Source organism: Taudactylus pleione, unplaced genomic scaffold (genome assembly GCF_031769625.1).
Source record: "Taudactylus pleione unplaced genomic scaffold, aTauple2 ptg000066l, whole genome shotgun sequence".
In the NCBI taxonomy this organism is placed as follows: domain Eukaryota; kingdom Metazoa; phylum Chordata; class Amphibia; order Anura; family Myobatrachidae; genus Taudactylus; species Taudactylus pleione.
In genome coordinates, this window is record NW_028284468.1 from 35,929,397 (window position 1) to 35,948,928 (window position 19,532).

At 38.5% G+C, this 19,532-nt stretch overlaps 1 protein-coding gene across 6 annotated transcripts in view; it reads right to left on the reverse strand.

The window, feature by feature from the left end:
• Nucleotides 1-19,532, reverse strand: part of ZC3H7A (zinc finger CCCH-type containing 7A) — a 130,456-nt gene that overhangs the window by 54,362 nt on the left and 56,562 nt on the right. For all 6 annotated transcript variants that reach the window (XM_088466780.1, XM_088466778.1, XM_088466776.1 and 3 more), the window contains exons 5-11: nucleotides 18,418-18,576; nucleotides 16,372-16,452; nucleotides 16,251-16,289; nucleotides 15,349-15,382; nucleotides 13,160-13,425; nucleotides 10,339-10,492; nucleotides 8,935-9,002 (exon numbers count right to left, since the gene is read on the reverse strand). In XM_088466780.1, coding sequence (XP_088322906.1) covers nucleotides 8,935-9,002; nucleotides 10,339-10,492; nucleotides 13,160-13,425; nucleotides 15,349-15,382; nucleotides 16,251-16,289; nucleotides 16,372-16,452; nucleotides 18,418-18,576 — 801 coding nt within the window. The remainder of the gene's footprint in view (nucleotides 1-8,934; nucleotides 9,003-10,338; nucleotides 10,493-13,159; nucleotides 13,426-15,348; nucleotides 15,383-16,250; nucleotides 16,290-16,371; nucleotides 16,453-18,417; nucleotides 18,577-19,532) is intronic.

A 19,532-nucleotide genomic window follows, 5' to 3' on the forward strand; every position in this document is an offset into this window, starting at 1 on the left:
TATCATTGATGCCTATGCATTTATATATTTCTCTATCAGTATATTTTCATATTTCCATATAGTAGATACAGTATATCCATCACTGCTGCATCTTAGGATTACTATTGGAGATGCCAATATACTTGTATATATCAGGCCATATGTACTAAGCTCACTCCTACTAGGAGGTATACCCTGCATGAGAACTTCTGTTCTCAAATTGTCTTGTAAATGATTTTCGCGAATTCTTTTTCTGAATATATGTGTTTTATGTATGTCATGATTATAATAATATATACCAACCAGGTGTATATGTATGATATCTGCATCCATGTTTGATTTGAGACTAGTATAACATCCTATTACTGACATATGTTTAGATATATAGCATGTGATTAATTCAATATTCCACTTCTGATGTTTATTTACATTTATGTATGACTTGCCACATACATCTTGGATTCTAACATTGTGGACATAGTACCCAGACCATGGTGGTGCTAAGTGAAATGCATGAACAAAGTCACAGGCAAGAGCAATATAATTCCTTTATAGAATAAGGAGATTTATCTTTCATGAGAACCTCCTGTTCTCAACCGATACTGGTAAAGATTTCTGTCATATATAAGTCTCTTCATATTTATTTATATCTGTGTTGTAGGTTATTGTCACATGTTTGTTAATCGTCAGTAGTCCTACCTATACTATAACTTACCCTTTCAGTTACCTTGAGGAACCATATTTTATAGGTGAAGAAATAAAAGTTATATTTTATAATTTTGTTTAAACATAAGAGTGCCCCACAAAGAGAGCCTTCTTTTTTCTGTTTCTTTTTATCTAAAGCATAATCTGGCTCTGGGGAGCACCGCCAATATGAGTTATTACGGGTGAGATATTATATCTTGTGCTATTCCTTACAATTTTGGTCAACTATATCTTGTATGAATATTTATGTGCATATGCTGTGCGGAGTAAAAAAAACCCCCCCCCTTTTTTTTCTCAGTTATTCAGACATAAAAGGCAGTGCCACACACAGAATACAAATCACATGCAATGCATAAAACACCCTTGTGAACATATGCAATCTAAGCTCTTGTCACTACGAACAGCCCCAGGCTTAGTAGGGTAGAGCTCTGTAAAACCTGTCAACGTGGGAGAAGTATACAGGGAGACTGATCCAGGCTCCTGAGTGTACAGCCACTGAAAGCACCTGAGAGTGGTTTCTGGCTGACTCAAATAGAGGGAGGCTGGGAGGAGCAACCCAGACGCGGAAACCTTTAGACTGGGCGAGCGTGAGAGTTGGGGGGAGGGGACGCCGGGGAAAAGCGAACCTCCCCTATGCTGCATGGATCCACCCGTCACACTGACCTGGACACCGCCACTAGTCCCCGGCTGTCAGGATCCGTCACGTCCCGGTGGTCTAGTGCGGGTGACAGTTTACCTGGCTCCTCACTGCAGCGTGCCTGCGGCCAGTCCCCACTGCCGGAGGGCGGACCGCCACGTGGACCCGGCGTCAGCGGCCGCCGACACCACCTTACCTGCATCCCGTTCCGGTTGCAGTCAAGGACCCTGCGCCCCTGCCGAAATCACTGGCTTCACACCAGTGTTGCAGCGCCGGAGGGGGTAGGTGGAGCCCGACATGGGCGTCCGCGGACGCTTAGCTGCTTTCGGTTCTCCTTTCAGTCAGCACGTGCCGCCAGCTCAGGTGGAGAGCCGAACTCTCCTCCTCTTTTTTTTTTTTTTCGGCGGGACTCCTGCAGTCCCACTGCATTTGGTGTCAACCACACCAAACAGAAGAACTGACTACCTATGGCCGGGGGCGGGGTATATGTGGGGAGGACCCGGTGCATCCTGGGAGCTGACAGCTCGTTTTAACTGTTTGGTGTCTGGACCATATACCCCAACGTATTGGCTGTGGATCCCATGGACCCCGAAGAAGAAATGTGTCTTAATGTGAGATTAGGACACACAGGCAGCTTATGCTGATTGTAATATTAATAAATGCGACATGCCTATATTCTGTGTGCCGCTGACACTAACATAGCATTTCACAGCCGCACATAGGATATAGACATGGAAATATGGCAGGGAAAAAGTTGCATGGTGCTCACATGTTCTGTGTAACACGATTTGTTGTGCATGGAGGATAGATTTATGTGGACACATCTGGAAAGTTATTTTAAATTGCCAGCCTCGACCAGCAATCCCCATGTTCCAGTGTCCCACCAGCTTCGCTGAAAGAGAAATACAGGAAAAATTGGATTTTTGTACTTATGGTGAATCCTTTTCTCTGAATCCATCTGGGGGACACTGGACCATGTGTGCACTGATGCAGCCTAACACAAAGCTGTAGTCAGGTTCCACGGGAAGCTGGGAACCATGAGCTATGGACTTCTTTTAGGACTCCTAGCTTGCTTTGCTGCACCTTACCAAGGCAATGTAGAAAGCAGCAGAGCTTCCGACTCCGAATCAGAACCCCTGGGCCCCGTGGAACCACACCCCAAAGAGGTGCAGCAAAGCGAGCTAGGAGTCCTGAAAGAAGTCCATAGATCATCGTTCCCAGCTTCCCGTGTAACCGGACTACAGCTTTGTGTTAGGCTGCATCAGTGCACACATGGTCCAGAGTCCCTCAGATCGGATGAAAGAGAAATAAAGGGCAAATGAAGGCACAAGGTACTGTGCACACTACCTGCACAAAAGCACCAGAAATATCTTGGGGGGAATACAGGTGCATAAGGAAGGGGGAGGAGGGGGTTAGTCATTCACATCAAGCACAAATAATATAATGGATTAAAATGGAAGACAGAAAATATCAGTACGGCGCTATCAACAAGCAGCTGGTTCAGTGGAGGTGTCAACTCCTAACTATACAGAGAAAACAAAGGAATATATATATGAACAGTGCTAGGAACTTAATATTATAACATAGGTCTCATAATATGCTAATGCAAAAAAATAAATATATCAGGAAGGATGTATGGTTTCAAATAGGAAAGAATAAATAGGATCTAAAAGATCTCAGTACATAATAATTAAGAACTTATGTCTATACGGCTTGATTGAAAAATATCTCAATTTAATGTATAAAATATAAAGTATGTTAAAATGTACATTCCATAAGTATTACATTTCACAATGGAAACAACATAAATAAAAAACAATTGAATATTGTAAAATAATAAAAATAAAAAATAATAAAAAATTCTGAATGTTAATTGAATAAATGAATAAATAAATTAATAACAGGTGAATTCAGGAAATATATTGAAGAAAATTAATAATAATCCAGAAGAAATCCCAAAAAAATATCCATATGAATCGATGGGTGAAACTGTTTAAATATAAAGGTAATAATGAGAATTAATCTCCAAAAGATAGTCTCGCTTGAGGTGGTATTCACTATAGCAAACAATAAAGCAGCAGTCACTGGTCTACACGTGTGGATCCGGAATAATATCCAGCTTTTATATTTACCAGACTTCATTAAATGTCCACAGCCTGAAGGTAATGCAGATATTCTTGCACTGGCATGTTGACGTAAGAAGAAAAAAACTGGAAAGTGATGAAAGGTGCTGGTCCGGAAACAAGTCCACATAGAAATCCAAGTGCTGTATAATAGTAGGGTGCCAAACGCGTTTCGCTGTGGTAGGTCCCACAGCTTCCTCAGTAGCAATATCCACACTGCTTCAATGTGGGGCTTTATATACCCCTGTACACACATTGATGATAATCAGCTGTGACTAACAACAATAACTAATCAATCAAGCCGTATAGAAAATCAAAATTGTCTCTCATATATCTAAATACACATAAGTACATAATAACATCCCCTAAATAACTTAAAACTTTAAAATAAATCAAGTCTGAATATTAACAATCACCTGATTTCACTCAGAAAACGGAGCATGGCATCCGGTCACGTGATACCCACAGAAATCACGTGATTCAGTATGACACATATTGCTTGTTTCTAGCTTCTATTCCAAGATGCGATGATTAGGTCACGTGATGTAAACATACATCACGTGACTAAACTCCGAACCACTCCGTGTTTAGGGTGTAATGATGGAATCACGTGATGTAAACACACACCACGTGATTCAACTCCGGACCACTCTGTGTTCCATGTTAATGCACGGAGACTGTTGTACGAGTACATCACTGAGTCACGTGATGTAAACATACACCACGTGATAAGGCCGGCTCGGATACATATTGTCAATATATTGATTAGATCGGTGTTTATAAAGAACACCCAAATCACCCTGTTAAGTAGAATATATAGATCATTATTCCTACATACATCTAATATTCACTAGGTGATCTAAGTATTTAATAGAGAAGATCAATTAGAATTGCTCTCATCATTATTCAGTATCCTACATATGCTGATAATACCAGCCATATAAGTCTATATAAAGAGCAAACATTCATCCCTTATTATACATTATTGTGTAAAAAAACATTGATCATATCGCAACCATACAAATTAAGAGAATTTTGACATATAATAATATTAGACCCTATTGAGTTAGAATTGGAATAAAAAATTCCATTCTATTATTTTATTTCATCTGATACTTAGTTTTCAACCATAATACATTGGATTAGTATAAACTATATTTTATATTTGTCACTAAGACTACTCTCTGTGATTATTAAATAAATTCATATATATAACAAAAAATAATAACTATATACCATAAAAATGGAACACATCCATCATATTGTATAACAAATGATATATCGACAGAACCCCAATAGTTGTTATTATTAGAATTCACTCATAGTTTAATTCTAATTAGTTATTAGTACATAATGTATATTATTTAATAATTTCTTAATATATTACAAATCATCTATAACTAAACTACGGTGTATAATGCAAGGCTTAGCAGATCTCCCAAAAATAAGGATGGAGAAAGGTTTGAACATGGTAATAAAATATGTATATATCCATCATATATTCCGGTTAAGATAGATGATGGGGACCTTATCTATCTACCTCAATCAAATGAATGTGTTTAACTCTATAGACTTATTTAGGACCTCTGGATGTAAAGAATTTAATCTGAACATCCAGAAGACCTCCTGACGACAAAGAGTCTTATATCTATCTCCACCCCTCTGGGTGTGTACTACATGGTCAAGTCCTATGATCTTAAGGCATTGTGGATCACTATTGTGTACTTTCAAATAATGGGAGGATAAACTATGTGTAGTAACTCTATTGGTGATGTTACGTCTATGCTCCAGAAATCGTCTCTTTAGAGGTCTCGTGGTACGACCCACATAGTGCAATCCACACCCACAGGTAAGTAGATAAATTACATAGCTCGAGTCACAATTCATGAAATTAGTGATCACGTACGGATCTTTTGAATCTTTAAAGGTTATACTAGTTGTCTTTTTATCAGTATAAGAGCACATAGTACATCTAGTCTTCCCACAACGATGGAAACCTGGTGGTCTATAGGGTAACCATTGTTCAGAATTGGTAATTGTATTGTCAGTATTTACATGTGGTTTAAGATAGCTGGGTGCTAAAATTGATTTTAAAGATTTGTTCTTCTTGTAAATTATAGATGGTCTGGGAGGTAGAATATTTTTTTAAATATTATCTTGCTGAAGAATACGATAATTCTTATATATAATTTCTCTAATTTGCTTATGGCAGGAGCTGTACTTACAAATGAATGCAGTATCTCTGTTAGAAATAGGATCTGTATTTCTTTCCAATTTCTTGGTCTTAAAAAGAGATATTCTGTCCATATTTTGAACTTCTCGTAAAGCTTTTTGAGGAATATATTCAGGATAGCCTCTCCTTCTAAAGGAGGAAAGCATATCTGTCGCCTGAATAGAGAAGTTCTCTAGAGATGAGCAGTTCCTGCGTAGTCTCATCAACTGGCCCTTGGGAATATTGGCTTTCCAAGGGTAGTGATGAGCACTCTTAAAATGTAAATATGACTGAGCGTCAACTGTTTTAATGAAATTGGAAGTATATATAATGCAGTCTCTTGCCTCTAGAGTCACATCGAGGAAATCTATCCGAGTGGGGTGGTATTGATGAGTAAAAGTAAGATTGAAGGAATTACGGTTAAGTGCAGAAACAAAACGTGAAGCAGAAAGTGAATCCCCATCCCAAATAAAAAATAGATAGTCTATGTAACGGCCATAGAAGACCAGGTTCGCACCGAACTCGCTCCCCCACACATGGTGATCCTCAAATTCCCCCATGTATAGGTTTGCGTAGCTCGGCGCAAACCTGGTCCCCATGGCCGTCCCCATGACTTGAAGATAAAAAGTGTCGAGAAACAAAAAATAATTGTGAGTAAGAATAAAAGTAATACAATCCAAAATAAACAGCCTGTGTTCCTGGTTGAGATCCTCATCTCGCATCAGTCGAGAGGAGATACATTGTACACCAAGAAGATGAGGAATATTGGTGTACAATGAGGATACGTCCATAGTGAGGAAGGCATATGAAGGCTTCCACTCTATCGAATCCATTTGAAGTAAAAAATGAGTAGTATCCTTCAAATGGGATCTTAAACCAGGAACATAGGGTTGAAGAAAAGTGTTGATGTAATGGGAAAGATTGGAAGTGAGGGAATTAATACCAGAGATAATGGGACGCCCAGGTGGTGAAGAAAGGGATTTGTGGATTTTAGGAAGATGATAATAAATGGGTGTGACAGTATATGGATTATATAAAAAACGCCAGATTTCCCTTGTTATGACTCCAGAGGCAAGAGCCGTATCAAGAAGAGACTTAAGCTCAGAGAGAAAAATATTAGTTGGATCCGTAGATAACATACGGTAAAATGCATGATTACTGAGTTGATTAGAAGCTTCATTGAGATAATCGGTTCTGTCCTGAACTACTAAACCTCCCCCTTTATTCGCCTCTTTAATAATTATAGAGGTATCCTTAGTAGTTAGTGCTCTTTTTTCTTCTCTAGAGAGATTAGAAATGGATTTATCTCGTCCTGTTTGTTGGCACAAGGACTTAAAGTCTTCTAGTGTAATTTTATAAAAAGACTCTATCGTATCACTTTTGGCACTGAAAGGTAAAACTCAGATCTCAATTTTAATTTATTCTGTGGCACTTGTGTATTAGTATAAAAAATGTTAATTATTTAATTGGGTTCGGTAGGAGAAATCCTGCCCTCTTCCCAAAGATCCTCAAGCATTGAAATAGAGGAAAGATCAGTATGGTCCAAGAGGATCGGAATAGAATCATCCTCATTTTTCTCCAAATTTTTGTTAGCAAAATATCTCTGTCTTTTGAGATTTCGTACGAATCTATTAAGGTCCACGAATAAATCAAAAATATTAGGATCTGCTGTAGGGGAAAATTTTAGTCCCTTATTAAGTAGGGAAATTTGATCTTTGTCTAATTTCTTAGAGGATAAATTAAAGACATTGCAGGGTACAGTATCATTCTGGCTCTCTATATCACAGTTGATTCATATGAATGGTTTTTAGAACCTTTTTAGGTTTTTTCTTTTTGTTTGTATGTCGACCTCCTCTTCTACCTCTGGGCTTCTGTCTCTTAATCGTTTCTGGTTTGATATATACTGATAAGCTTTGGAATTCCCTCCCCAATGATTGGGTGGGGGACGTTCCTCTTGAAAATCCTCCGAAATAATTCTCTGTCTTAGGGGACGATCCTTATTAAACGGTCTAACTTTAGGCCTTGCTCCCGCGCCCAAAAATTTGGGGGACTCAATCTCAGTGGGGGTATCTGGCATTCTAACTCTTTGTTCTCTCGGGTATTTGGTGTTATATTCAAAATTTGATCGATTTCGAAATTTTCTATCATTATTCCTATGGTCATATGCATTACCAGTATTTGAAAAGTAATTTTTTTAAATCCTTTTGGAATTTTTATATGTTCTGATTTTATTTTCACTATAATCTGCTAAATCTCTTCTAAATTTCTTTAGTTTATTCTCGAAGAGTTGTTTTTCATATCTTTCAATTCTTTCACAGATGATATGATCTTTCTCTATAAATTCAGGGGACTTTTCAAAAGAATCTAGATCCTTTTTGAGCTCTCTTATTTCTTTCTCATATTCTTGAACTTTTATAGACCTATATTTAACCACCAATTTCATGAGGGACAAAGAACAAGTGTCTAGAGTCTTATCCCACTCTATTTGAAAATCAGAATTCTCAGGAAAAATGGAGGGTTTGGATAGCCTAAGGCCCCCGGGGAATAATGCCTTTATCCAGACATTTCTCTATATGCACGCTATCTAACCAATGTTTAGATTCTGTTCTAAGAAGATCCTCCAATTTGTAGAGCAATTTTTGTAAGCTTATATTACCTGATTCTTTAGGGGGTTCTAAATCAGTTTCCCATTGTGCTAAGTAAGAACGTCGTCTAGTTTCTCTATTTATGAAACTCGTCATGATTGCTGCCACTGATAAAAAGACTATATATACTAACACAAAGCTGTAGTCAGGTTCCACGGGAAGCTGGGAACCATGAGCTATGGACTTCTTTTAGGACTCCTAGCTTGCTTTGCTGCACCTTACCAAGGCAATGTAGAAAGCAGCGGAGCTTCCAACTCCGAATCAGAACCCCTGGGCCCCGTGGAACCACACCCCAAAGAGGTGCAGCAAAGCGAGCTAGGAGTCCTGAAAGAAGTCCATAGATCATCGTTCCCAGCTTCCCGTGTAACCGGACTACAGCTTTGTGTTAGGCTGCATCAGTGCACACATGGTCCAGAGTCCCCCAGATCGGATGAAAGAGAAATAAAGGGCAAATGAAAGCACAAGGTACTGTGCACACTACCTGCACAAAAGCACAAGAAATATCTTGGGGGGAATACAGGGGCATAAGGAAGGGGGAGGAGGGGGTCAGTCATTCACATCAAGCACAAATAATATAATGGAATTGTAAAGTCACTCAGTAAAATGAAGACAAAGGACAGCAGTGATACTCACTGAGAACAGAGGTGTATCTCCTAAACCTGTGTTAGGTGTTCCATTCATGTGATCAAATATGGACACCTCTGAAACAACATGGAAAAAAATTACATATTGTAGAATCTCTTACAATAGTGATCAATAACGTAAGAATGATAACCATCTAGGTTAGCATTTACAAACATATATTGTGTCAAAGCCAAATTGATTTTATTCCCAATGAAATCGTAGGTGGGGCAATTGATATGTAAATGACTATTCACTAAAACACTTTACTACTACTTGGGAATAATCAAATCACATGGCCAGATACTTGCTGTACAGTTCTGCCATTGTGCAACTTCGATCTATAGTATTGTGAAACAAAGTTGGGATAAATTATGGATCATGCATAAGGCATTTCAGTGCCAGTGTGGTTATTACCAAAATGAATGCTGCAATCTAACATATATTGAATTATTACGACAGATACACAAAACGTCACGTGACTTAATGAAACTTATCTAAAACACATATACATTACTAAACAAATGACAACCATAGGTAGCTTAAACTAATTATATGCTTATAGATCCCGATCACTAAACTAAGCATAGTGTAATCATATGGCATAGGCACAAGTTAATAACATAGCAAAAACAATGTATGCATTTATTAGTAAACTGTGAAAGATTAAGAAACACACAACATTGCTGCCACACTATGCTGGGGATTTTATTCCGGCCAGGACACTAGGGGGTCAATCAAATTAGAAATGTGTCCACATACATCTATCCTCCATGTACTACAAGGGTGTATCTGCAAACTAAATGCTAGGTTACAGTGTCAGCGGCTGTGACACCGTAATTTAGCATTTCATAGGGCTGCAAACAGAAGTGGACGAGTCCGAAGGTACCATAAGTGCGGCATACTGCTGCACTTTCTCGAGTGTGTGAGGAGCTTGCACCTAATTGGATTGAGCCCTATATGTGCAGAGTTTGTATGTGGCCCGCATGTTTGTGTAGGTTTCCTCCCAGTCAAAAAAAAATAAAAATCACTTGAAGTTTAATAAGCTTCTGGCCACATTAGTCCTAGTGTATGTGGGTTACAAAATTTAGACTGTAAGCTACATTGTAGCAGGAAGTGAAGCATTAAGAATTCTTTATAATGAACATGATGGATTTGTATAAGACTAGTGATAAAATAAATTTAGTGGTCAACTTCATACAACCTAATTTCTCAGTGGATCTAGTTCTGATTAAATATAATTGTACAAAACAAATATTAAAGAAACTAAAAAAGTAGATATATAGATTATATATATATATATATATATATAAAAATAAACACACACACACACACACACACACACACATACATATATATACATACACACACATACATACATACATGCATACACACACAGGTTTCTTTCTTAATTACCTCTTTGGGAGCCTGTCAGAGACAGTGGACGGAGGGAGAAGCTATCCAGCGAGGGCATTCCAAGTTGGGAAAATGAGTAACTGGGGTAAGCAGGGAGTGTTTCCAGAGCTGCAAAAGCATTCATTCTGCTTGTACCTCCTATTGCATTGCTAGTCTGAAACAAAACACATGCATCTAGAAGGCCTTTGCAGAGAGGAAAGCATAACAGTATAATGTACTACAATTTCAGGATTAATATAAGTTCAACGCATGTTTACTATATTAAGGACAACCACGTTGTAATGGGTTCTAATTCCTGATCATTTATTGGAAGATATTTTAAAATATGATACGATTTGCTCTTTAGTTCACCATTAGCAGCCACTAATGTTGCAAATCCAGCACACCATGCTATAAATGTGATGTGCACCCAAAGAGTTATCAGAGAATACATTTGAAAACGATCTTGCCTAGCAGATTCTAGCAGCTCAGTGCCCTGCCTCTCTGACCCTGGTAAGTTAGATATGTCAGAAGTAGTATTAATATTTTAAAATGTCAAGAAGAAAAGTAAAAATAATTAAATAGGAAATTGATTTTCTTATTAAAATCAGTTTGAGCAATGGGTACGGATAAACGTCACCTTGCATAATTTTCATTGATAAATGCGAGTTAGACAAGAACTTGGACAGATAGTAAGGGCAAATAACAAGAAGAGAGCTTTAAATATGGATCACTAGTGTACAGTACTTGAAAGACCAATCTAAAAATAAGTTTAGAAAAAGTTCCCTGGAACCTTCCTCTAGAGCACAAGTACTGCTTAAGTAGAACGTTTATTAGAAGGCAATTATGAGCACTGTACAAGCATTTGCTCCTCATTACAGAGTTATGTGACTCATAAACCTTTCCAAAGAATGGAATGTGCTGGGATTTACATAGTGTATAATATACAAACACTTTGTCAAAAGGCAAAAAGTGGATTTCTCAACTCCCCTACCATCTGAAAAAACCTGGATTTATTCCTTACTAGCTTTCAGAAATGTACGTATAAGAGTCAGTAACTTACCAAAGCTAAGGATTTTAGAGAAGCATTGGTGATTAAAGGGTCTCATTTTTCTTTTGCTTGTTAATTATAAGGCTGCCACCTTGTTCTGAACACCATCGTCTACTTTATTCTTACGGTATTGTTCCCTGCAGACATACATAGTTTGCAGGGTGCTGGCCAGTTACAGTGCTGCCTGTATAATTAACAAGAACTGATTTCTACTTTTTCTTTATACACTATACATTCCCTAAGCCTGGTGAGAGACAGATTTAGTAGACCCATTTCAGCTGGAAAATACTGATAACAAAATAGCTCACACTTGTAGCAAATACAACACGAGGTAAAACATTATATTCTGTCAAGGTATGATAACCTTTACATATATAACAGCTATATTCACAAATATAAGAAAATTGCATTACACTACAGTTAATTAGTTCACTCACTGGAAGATTCTATGGGCTCAATACAATCAGGCGCGAGTCCCTCTGCTGTTGCCGCCGTTTCTACACCAACACTCACCCCCCTCGCACCTAATTGAATTGACCCCTAAACATAATCAACTGAACTTTACTTTTTCTAAATGCCATACTCTTGATATCAACATCTCTTATGTGCCAGTATTACCTCAAATTTGATATGCAACCCAGAAAAGATCAGCTTGAATATTCCAATTACTTATAGTTAAACTTTTAATCCATGGTAATAAAGATAAAGTAAACATGTCATCTGCTGTTGCTTTAGTAAAATATGCCATAATGGGAAAAAATATCTTCAAGAGTGTGAAGTCCAGCACTGTGCTGTGAAATGGTGCAGTTCTCCACTTTCCATCATGGAAATGCTGAGAGTCAGGGGAAGATGCTGGGCACCTTTAATTACATTTCTGACATTTTCAAATAAACACAGAGGTTTCCTGAAAAGGAAGCTTACACCTGGCAAGAATATAGCCCTGTAATGCAATAGAATAAAAATGTGACAAATTTAATAAAGATTTAAACATATGCCATTGAAAAATAATAAAAACATGTTGTTGAAGTACACCTAAGTGGTTAACTGCAACTACTGCCTTTTGTATGTGTCCAGCAGTGACATGCGGTGAGGTCAATGGCTGGGGAGGCACACATGGAGATGGGTCTGAGTGCTGGGAGCCTCTCACCCCCTAACTCACTGTAACTCTCCCCTCACTACACTAAGTTTCAGTGTCCATTGATTCTACTGCCAGTATCACTGTCTTCTCTTGCTGCTGACTGAGATCCGATCTCTAAACACTGCAGTGCACTTCCTGGTCACATGACACATCCAAGGTATCCATCAGTGCTCAAGGCAAACCTCTGATACTCAAAGGCATGCCTCTATTAGCTCTTTCCGTGCAGCTTACTGCCTGTGGTGTGGCTCTGGCCCCAGCGCTGCAAGCAGTGTCTGATACACAGAAGCGAGGCTGAGCTGTTCCTGCCTCATCTCTCCTGAGTGTTAACTATAAAAAATAATTACAATAAACAAAGATGTTTACAAGCTATAAATATCTATTATTATTCTAATCAGTTTTATATCAATGACAGAGCCTCCCCTGACTGCACATCCCAGGTGTCCAGCTAACAGTGCTTTGTAGATGGTGAGGTGGGAGGTAATTCAGTGTTATGCAGACCAACACACAACACACCCTATACTTCTCCACACTCCAACGAACAATGCCCCTATTCATCACTCACAGCGGAATGCTGTCATATCTACCAGTCCGCAGTTAACTGCTTGATGGGCAATACACAAGCCATCTAGAAGCACACTTGTCATTAATCTCACCTTGTTTAGGTCATCTGATGTTGGCACAGAATCAAGGATGCGATCCAATTCATCTCCAATCATTTCATCATTCAAGTTTGGGAACAGAACAGATTCATCACTACTAGTTAGTGCTGAAGGGAACAGACCAATATCAGAAATAGGGCGCACACTGGGAGAGACCGAAGAGACTGGAATGGGACTCGGCTCTCCTAGTGCTTCACTTGTGACACTTAAAGCAGAGAAGGATGAGTGAGGAGTGTTGTAATCATCAATCTCAGGCAAATCTGAAATACAACAGATGAACAAAACGGAGACTTGATTGCACTTTCCAACAACTTATTTGCAAAAAATTTAGACGACACTCAGTATTTCTATAGAGTTTTTATAGTAAGCGAGATAAAACAAGAAAAGGTCCATCGGCTTGCGCATACAAACATTTATGTTGCTACAACTCAAGAAAGCCATTGAGAAAATAAAGCAAGGTAAACATTAATTGAACTTTATGCTGTACTTACTCACAGGAATGCTACACATGGCATGTAGTATACAGGTTTCTGCAGCAACCTTCAGGCTACATTTATCCACACCCTGCAGTCTCTTCCCGAATATCAGGGAGACTCTCTGAAATGAAGGTGATCTCCCCGAAATCTAGCACTTTCCCTGATGCTCTGTGACCACTGCAGATTTGTTTTTTACTGTGACAACTGCGTACGGTTTTCCAATCATAAATACCTAAACCTTGAAATTGTGTACTAGCTGAGATCTATACAACTTATTGTACCTTGTCATCCCCTCCATACCCCCTTTTTTATACTTCTGTACCCATTCCCATTTCATACGACCACGCCAGACAAATGGTTAAAATAAATCTTCAATTGTATGTCTCAGCAATGTCACTGATTCAGAGTGAAATCATAGCATGTGACCTCAAGTTAAGCCCTACTGTATGGGCCATGTGCAGTTTAATACACACAACGTTGAAAGGGGTCAGATTCTTTGACAATAATATAGTAATATTGTATGCAGACTGAAAAAAACGGGACAGGGCAATTAGCTGCTGACAACAATGTAATTTAGACTGTAAACTCCAACCGGGCAAGGACTGTTGTGAATGATTACAACACTGGGTTATATGGTGCACTATACAGGTGATAATTAAATGTTAAAACAATTGTCCAATAAAAGTGAAAAGTATTCATTCTAAATAAACAAGAAACGCTCATCTGCGATACGTATGTAAAATGAAAGTAAACTAGTCCTAACATGCTTTTTCTAATGCATATAATTTAGTCTTGCTTTTCCCATTTATGAGAACCTGAAAACGTAATTTGGCTAATACCTCTACAAGGTAGGGAAGCTTTTTAGAAGCTTTAGTAAAGCTATCCCAAAGTGTCACTAACCAAGCAGTGGAGGTTGTCGGTACTAATATTCCAGTTAGGGTTGGAAATGCGGACTCATCTGTTTGTTCTTCATCACTCTCTCAATACCTCCCAGCGCTAACTCACATTCATCTAAATCGCTCTTCATGCACCTACTCATCTTATCTGCTTTTATTTCTCCTAATCCCTTTCATCGCACTTCTCTCTTCATTATCTGCTTCTTCAATCTCCATTAGATATTGCTTATTCCAGCACATGGATTAAAGTATTAGTCACAATAGCATACATCCTGAGATGACCAATGTTCCTGCATCAGTGCCCTGCTACCTACACAGTAGTTCAGGGACCAGAAAAAATCCGCGCGGCAAAATCCGGGTTGTTCCATTGGCCGTGCATGAATGGCAAATGGAGCAACCCAGCTGCAGATGCCATGAGGGTGAATGGCGCAGGTTAACAATGTATCAGGCGGTCGGAACCAGATCATGCAGTGTGTACAGACCGCCCAATATATCATTCCATCTTACCATAGGCCGTCGCATTGGGGGGTCGGGTAATGTGTACCCTGCTTTAAATAGCAAAATCTCATCCAAGTTCACCACCCACTACTAGTCACATTGGATAACAACACTGTTGAGCTGCAGTCAGGTTGAGTGGTAAGGCAAGACTCTTGTGTGGCAATTATTCTGAGATTTCTTAGTGGTTCCATCACACAGCACAGTAACCAAGCACCAGCACTGATGCATAAACTGCCATTATGTGTACTGTCATCCAATTATATCTTACTAAAACTGTAAAGACAAGTGGAAACATGTAAAGATGAAAACTTACCTGGTTCTATTTGATCTGCTAAACAATCAGATGTCTGAAAATTAAAACACATCAATAAATGGTAAATGTTAGGGAGTGGGGGGATTAATTACCCTGAACATAAGAGACAAAATCAGAAAGTGTGTAATGGGCTAACAGATTAAAATAAACACACTAGATTCAGACACAGCAAGAGGGATTGGGAGAACATGTATTAATGATTCAGTGCAAGCGGCACACTTTTACCAGGGTGTCAGAAAATGTGCATACATATTGTGCTTTACATTTTAATCGTTTTGCCCTGTATTTAATCTTGTATATAATGTCCTGAATATGTGGCTTCAGCTCATTATAATGGAATGTCGTGGAGCACAATTACCCACCCAGCTTCAATTTTAACAGAGCTGCACTTGAAAATTGTAATGAGAATATTAAAGGTTTGAGAGCTGAACATTTAAACTTGTGTTTAGTCAAACGAAAAAAAAAATGGCTTCTGATTTTGTACAAGTGTTTATGAAACAATACACAAACCAACCCTATATGCACTATAAATTTATGTAAGACAATATTATAGTATAAACTAAGGTCACTGCTCATCCTGGATGAGCCGGCTGGAACTCGATCAGAAAGAAGAATAGGCCAACACCAGGAAGTAAAGTAATCTCTGTATTTAAATAAAATAATAAAACTGCTTATCTGAAGATTTATTGTGGAGTACCTGTTTGCTTCAGATAAAATATTGTATTAATAAAATAAGTATACAGATTACGCAGCATAGTGTCCTCTAAATGGTCTAAACATACAAGTAAGTATGAAAGAATCTTTTAAATTATATTTATGTTCCTTCCATATGATGCATCTCATTAAGGAATAATTAATTTAAAAAGAAAATCTGCAAGAAAATGTTTCTACTAAACGCTTACCTTCTCGGTGGCATCCATTACAGTAACCTGGTTACCAGGCTGTAATACAAATATATAATTTAATATTTATAGATAAAAAAACATACATTTTATAGTGATGAAATAAATAAAGGCCACTTACCTGAGGCCTGACATAGGCTTTCCTAATTTTTAGTCCAAGCTTCATAGCTAGTTCTTGGGTTAATTTCACCACACTCTCATCCTGCGGAAATGTATTTTATTTAATTAAAGTCTTTTTTTATTTTAATGCTAATTAACAGAGGCAGAGTACAGATAACAGCATCAGGGAAGGACTACATTTCTAAAGGAAAAGTACAGCGCTGATAACATGGCGGCCATAGTATCTGGAGTCTTCAGGCATATGCCACCGTACCGGTGTCAGTATAACTGCCTGGTGTAATAGGTGACAATAAATCAGTTCATTTTGACCAATTCATTGCATTGAAGCTCTGTAAATATTGCACCCACTTTTTCTAAAAAGTTGTCCATGTTGTAGTTCTACTGTCAAATGATGTCAGGTTTAGACCTAACTATTGGCAAATGCTCTGTGTATGGGTCCTAAACATACACTGATCTCAATCGATATCTGATTGTGAGTAATCAAATATTAGTCACTACTGGTGAAAATGTGTCCAGAAGGTGATAACAGTCCTCTTACTGCCCATAATGATCCAGCATATGGTCCGAGCAGCAAATAGGCAGAACCATTTACTTAAGACATACACAAGTAGCCAATTGCTACAAGGATGATAGGAATTAAAAGCTGCTTATGTCAGATGCGAGAGGATGTAGGTCACATGTGTACTTGAGGTATCTACATATAACCCCCTCCCACTAATGAAAATATTCTTCACCTGCATGTGTTGTTATATTAGAACAAGCTGTTACAATATTATATAATCCATGAGACCAGGACTTCTATTTGCCAATTGGATTTTTGAGTTTAATATATTGAAATTAAGACAAAAACTACCTAAAAAATGGTCTCTTAATTCATACTTATAAATCAGCATCTTCCTTCTATCGGACTAGTTTGATTAATTAGCAAAAACAGTTGGATTTGAGATCATCAATATACGGCACAAAAGCATTACATCAAATAAAATGATCACTAAAACTACGAGTCACTGCAAAGATACAAAAACATAGGGCTATAGGAAGCCATGGTCAGCACTCAGCCATTAACACATTGTACTATACAAACGAGAGCAAGACTCTGGAAGATCACAATTAAGGATGTACAGTACATGCTACTCTTAAGTTGGGTAAACACTATACCATCCGTCTTACACAGATCGGAATGATATATCAGGCGGATTGCATAGAGTGTACTCCAGATCGCGCATGTACGTGGGTCATTCATCGCATCGTTCCATCTGCCCCACAGCAGATGGGACAATGCGATGAATGATGCCATGCTGCATGGAACGACACATCGCACTGTCGTAAACAGCATTGTGCACAGACGGCACGATGTATCGTTCCATTGCGTTATCCCGATACACAAACACATAGTGTGTTCCCAGCTTTACATCGCTGAACACCTGTGTTGAACACACACCTATAAGAAAAAACAAACAGTGCAGCAAATGGTGAGAAGTTCACCACAGGCTCTCCTCTGGGTATGGAGGACTTGGTGTTATCAGGCTAGCAGCTAAGATGCCCCGGACTTACCTCGTTCGGGACTGTGTCCTTCTGGATTCCGGCGTCAGGATTAAGATAGGCATCAGTATTTTGACGCCTATCTTAAGTCCCTGTCGGACTTCCCCCGGCAGGACCTAGACCGGCGGCATCCCGGCTGCCAGTAAGCTAACTACATCCCCTAGACACTTTTTGGGCAAACTCAAAGCATAGACTGTTAGGATGACTGATATACACCCCAAATTTCATTATCACTACACAGTCTGAATCACAATATATATTAAACCCTGCACCCCCTCCAGTTACCAACACTATTGGATAACCATTACAGCTTTGAGAATTGATACCACACCATTCAGATCTGCAAAAGGCATAACATGGCAAATAACAGGGAAATCGAAGTATAATCGGAACACATTTTTATGAGCTCGGATATTTCCTTTTTGCTGGCGTTTATTCTATGCCAATACCTCAGTAACTGTAATCACTTTAAGAACATGTAAGATCTACATTGTGCTGAACTTACCTTAGGGGCAATGAGAGAGCACCTGGCTATGGCTTCATAAGCTTCCTTGTACCGCTCTAGTACAAATAAGGCCTTGGATTTGCAGTACAGTGCTCTCAGGTTTTTGCTATTAATACATAAAGCATCTTCACAATCTCTTAAAGCTTCCTCGTGTAAACCCTGAAGATAAGAAACAACACTATTTTTAAAACCTTTTAAAGTTTCAACAAATTCTACCAAAGAACATATAATGTCTGAATGTTTTGGTGGTAAATATATGAAACAAATACTGCCGACATACACAAAATATTCCACAAAATACAAAAAGCGAATTAGAACATCAATATGAAATATTGCGGAAATCCAGTCTTCCAATAATATTTGCCCCTCTTTATTTGAGCAACATAAAATTTTGACACCTAATTGTATTTATTAAAAAAAATAAAAATAATCCAGCTTTCTACAATAGCCATGTCAGCCTTCTATGGCAAGTAGAGTTGAATAAAGCATGTAAAACTCTGAGAGAGCCAGATTACTTCAAGGAAGGGCCTCACATACTTCACTGGAAAAATCCTTAATCTCTTCAGTGATTAACAACTGTATTTGCAATATATAGTATTTGCAAACTAATACAGCATTTTACCTCCACAAGGAGATGTGCATGTTCCTATAAGTCAGCGATTCCAAACCTCGGTCCTCAAGGCACTCTAACAGTTCTGGTTTAGTGATATCCATGCTTCAGCACAGGTAGTTAAATCAAAATAACTTAGGTACTAATTAAGTCACCTGTGCTCAAGTATGGCTATCTTTAAAACCTGGACTGCTAGTGTGCCTTGAGGAACGTGGTTGGGAATCCCTGCTATAAGTGCTATATTAACAGTATACACTAAAGGTTTTCTGCAAGGAGAAAAATGCCCTGCAGCCCTCCTATGACCTTGGAAACTCCCCCCAAAAAGTGCCATCTCCAAGGGTAGATTTACTATGTTGTGGTTTGCCAAAGCTACTAAGCATTGGCTGCTTTGACGGAAGGATTTAAAGAGGCAACAGCAATAAGTGCTAAACCAGGCTGGTGCAGCATTTTTTTCTGTTGCTTCTTTTAAACTATTGGAAAAAGGCACCAATGACCCTAGACAAGT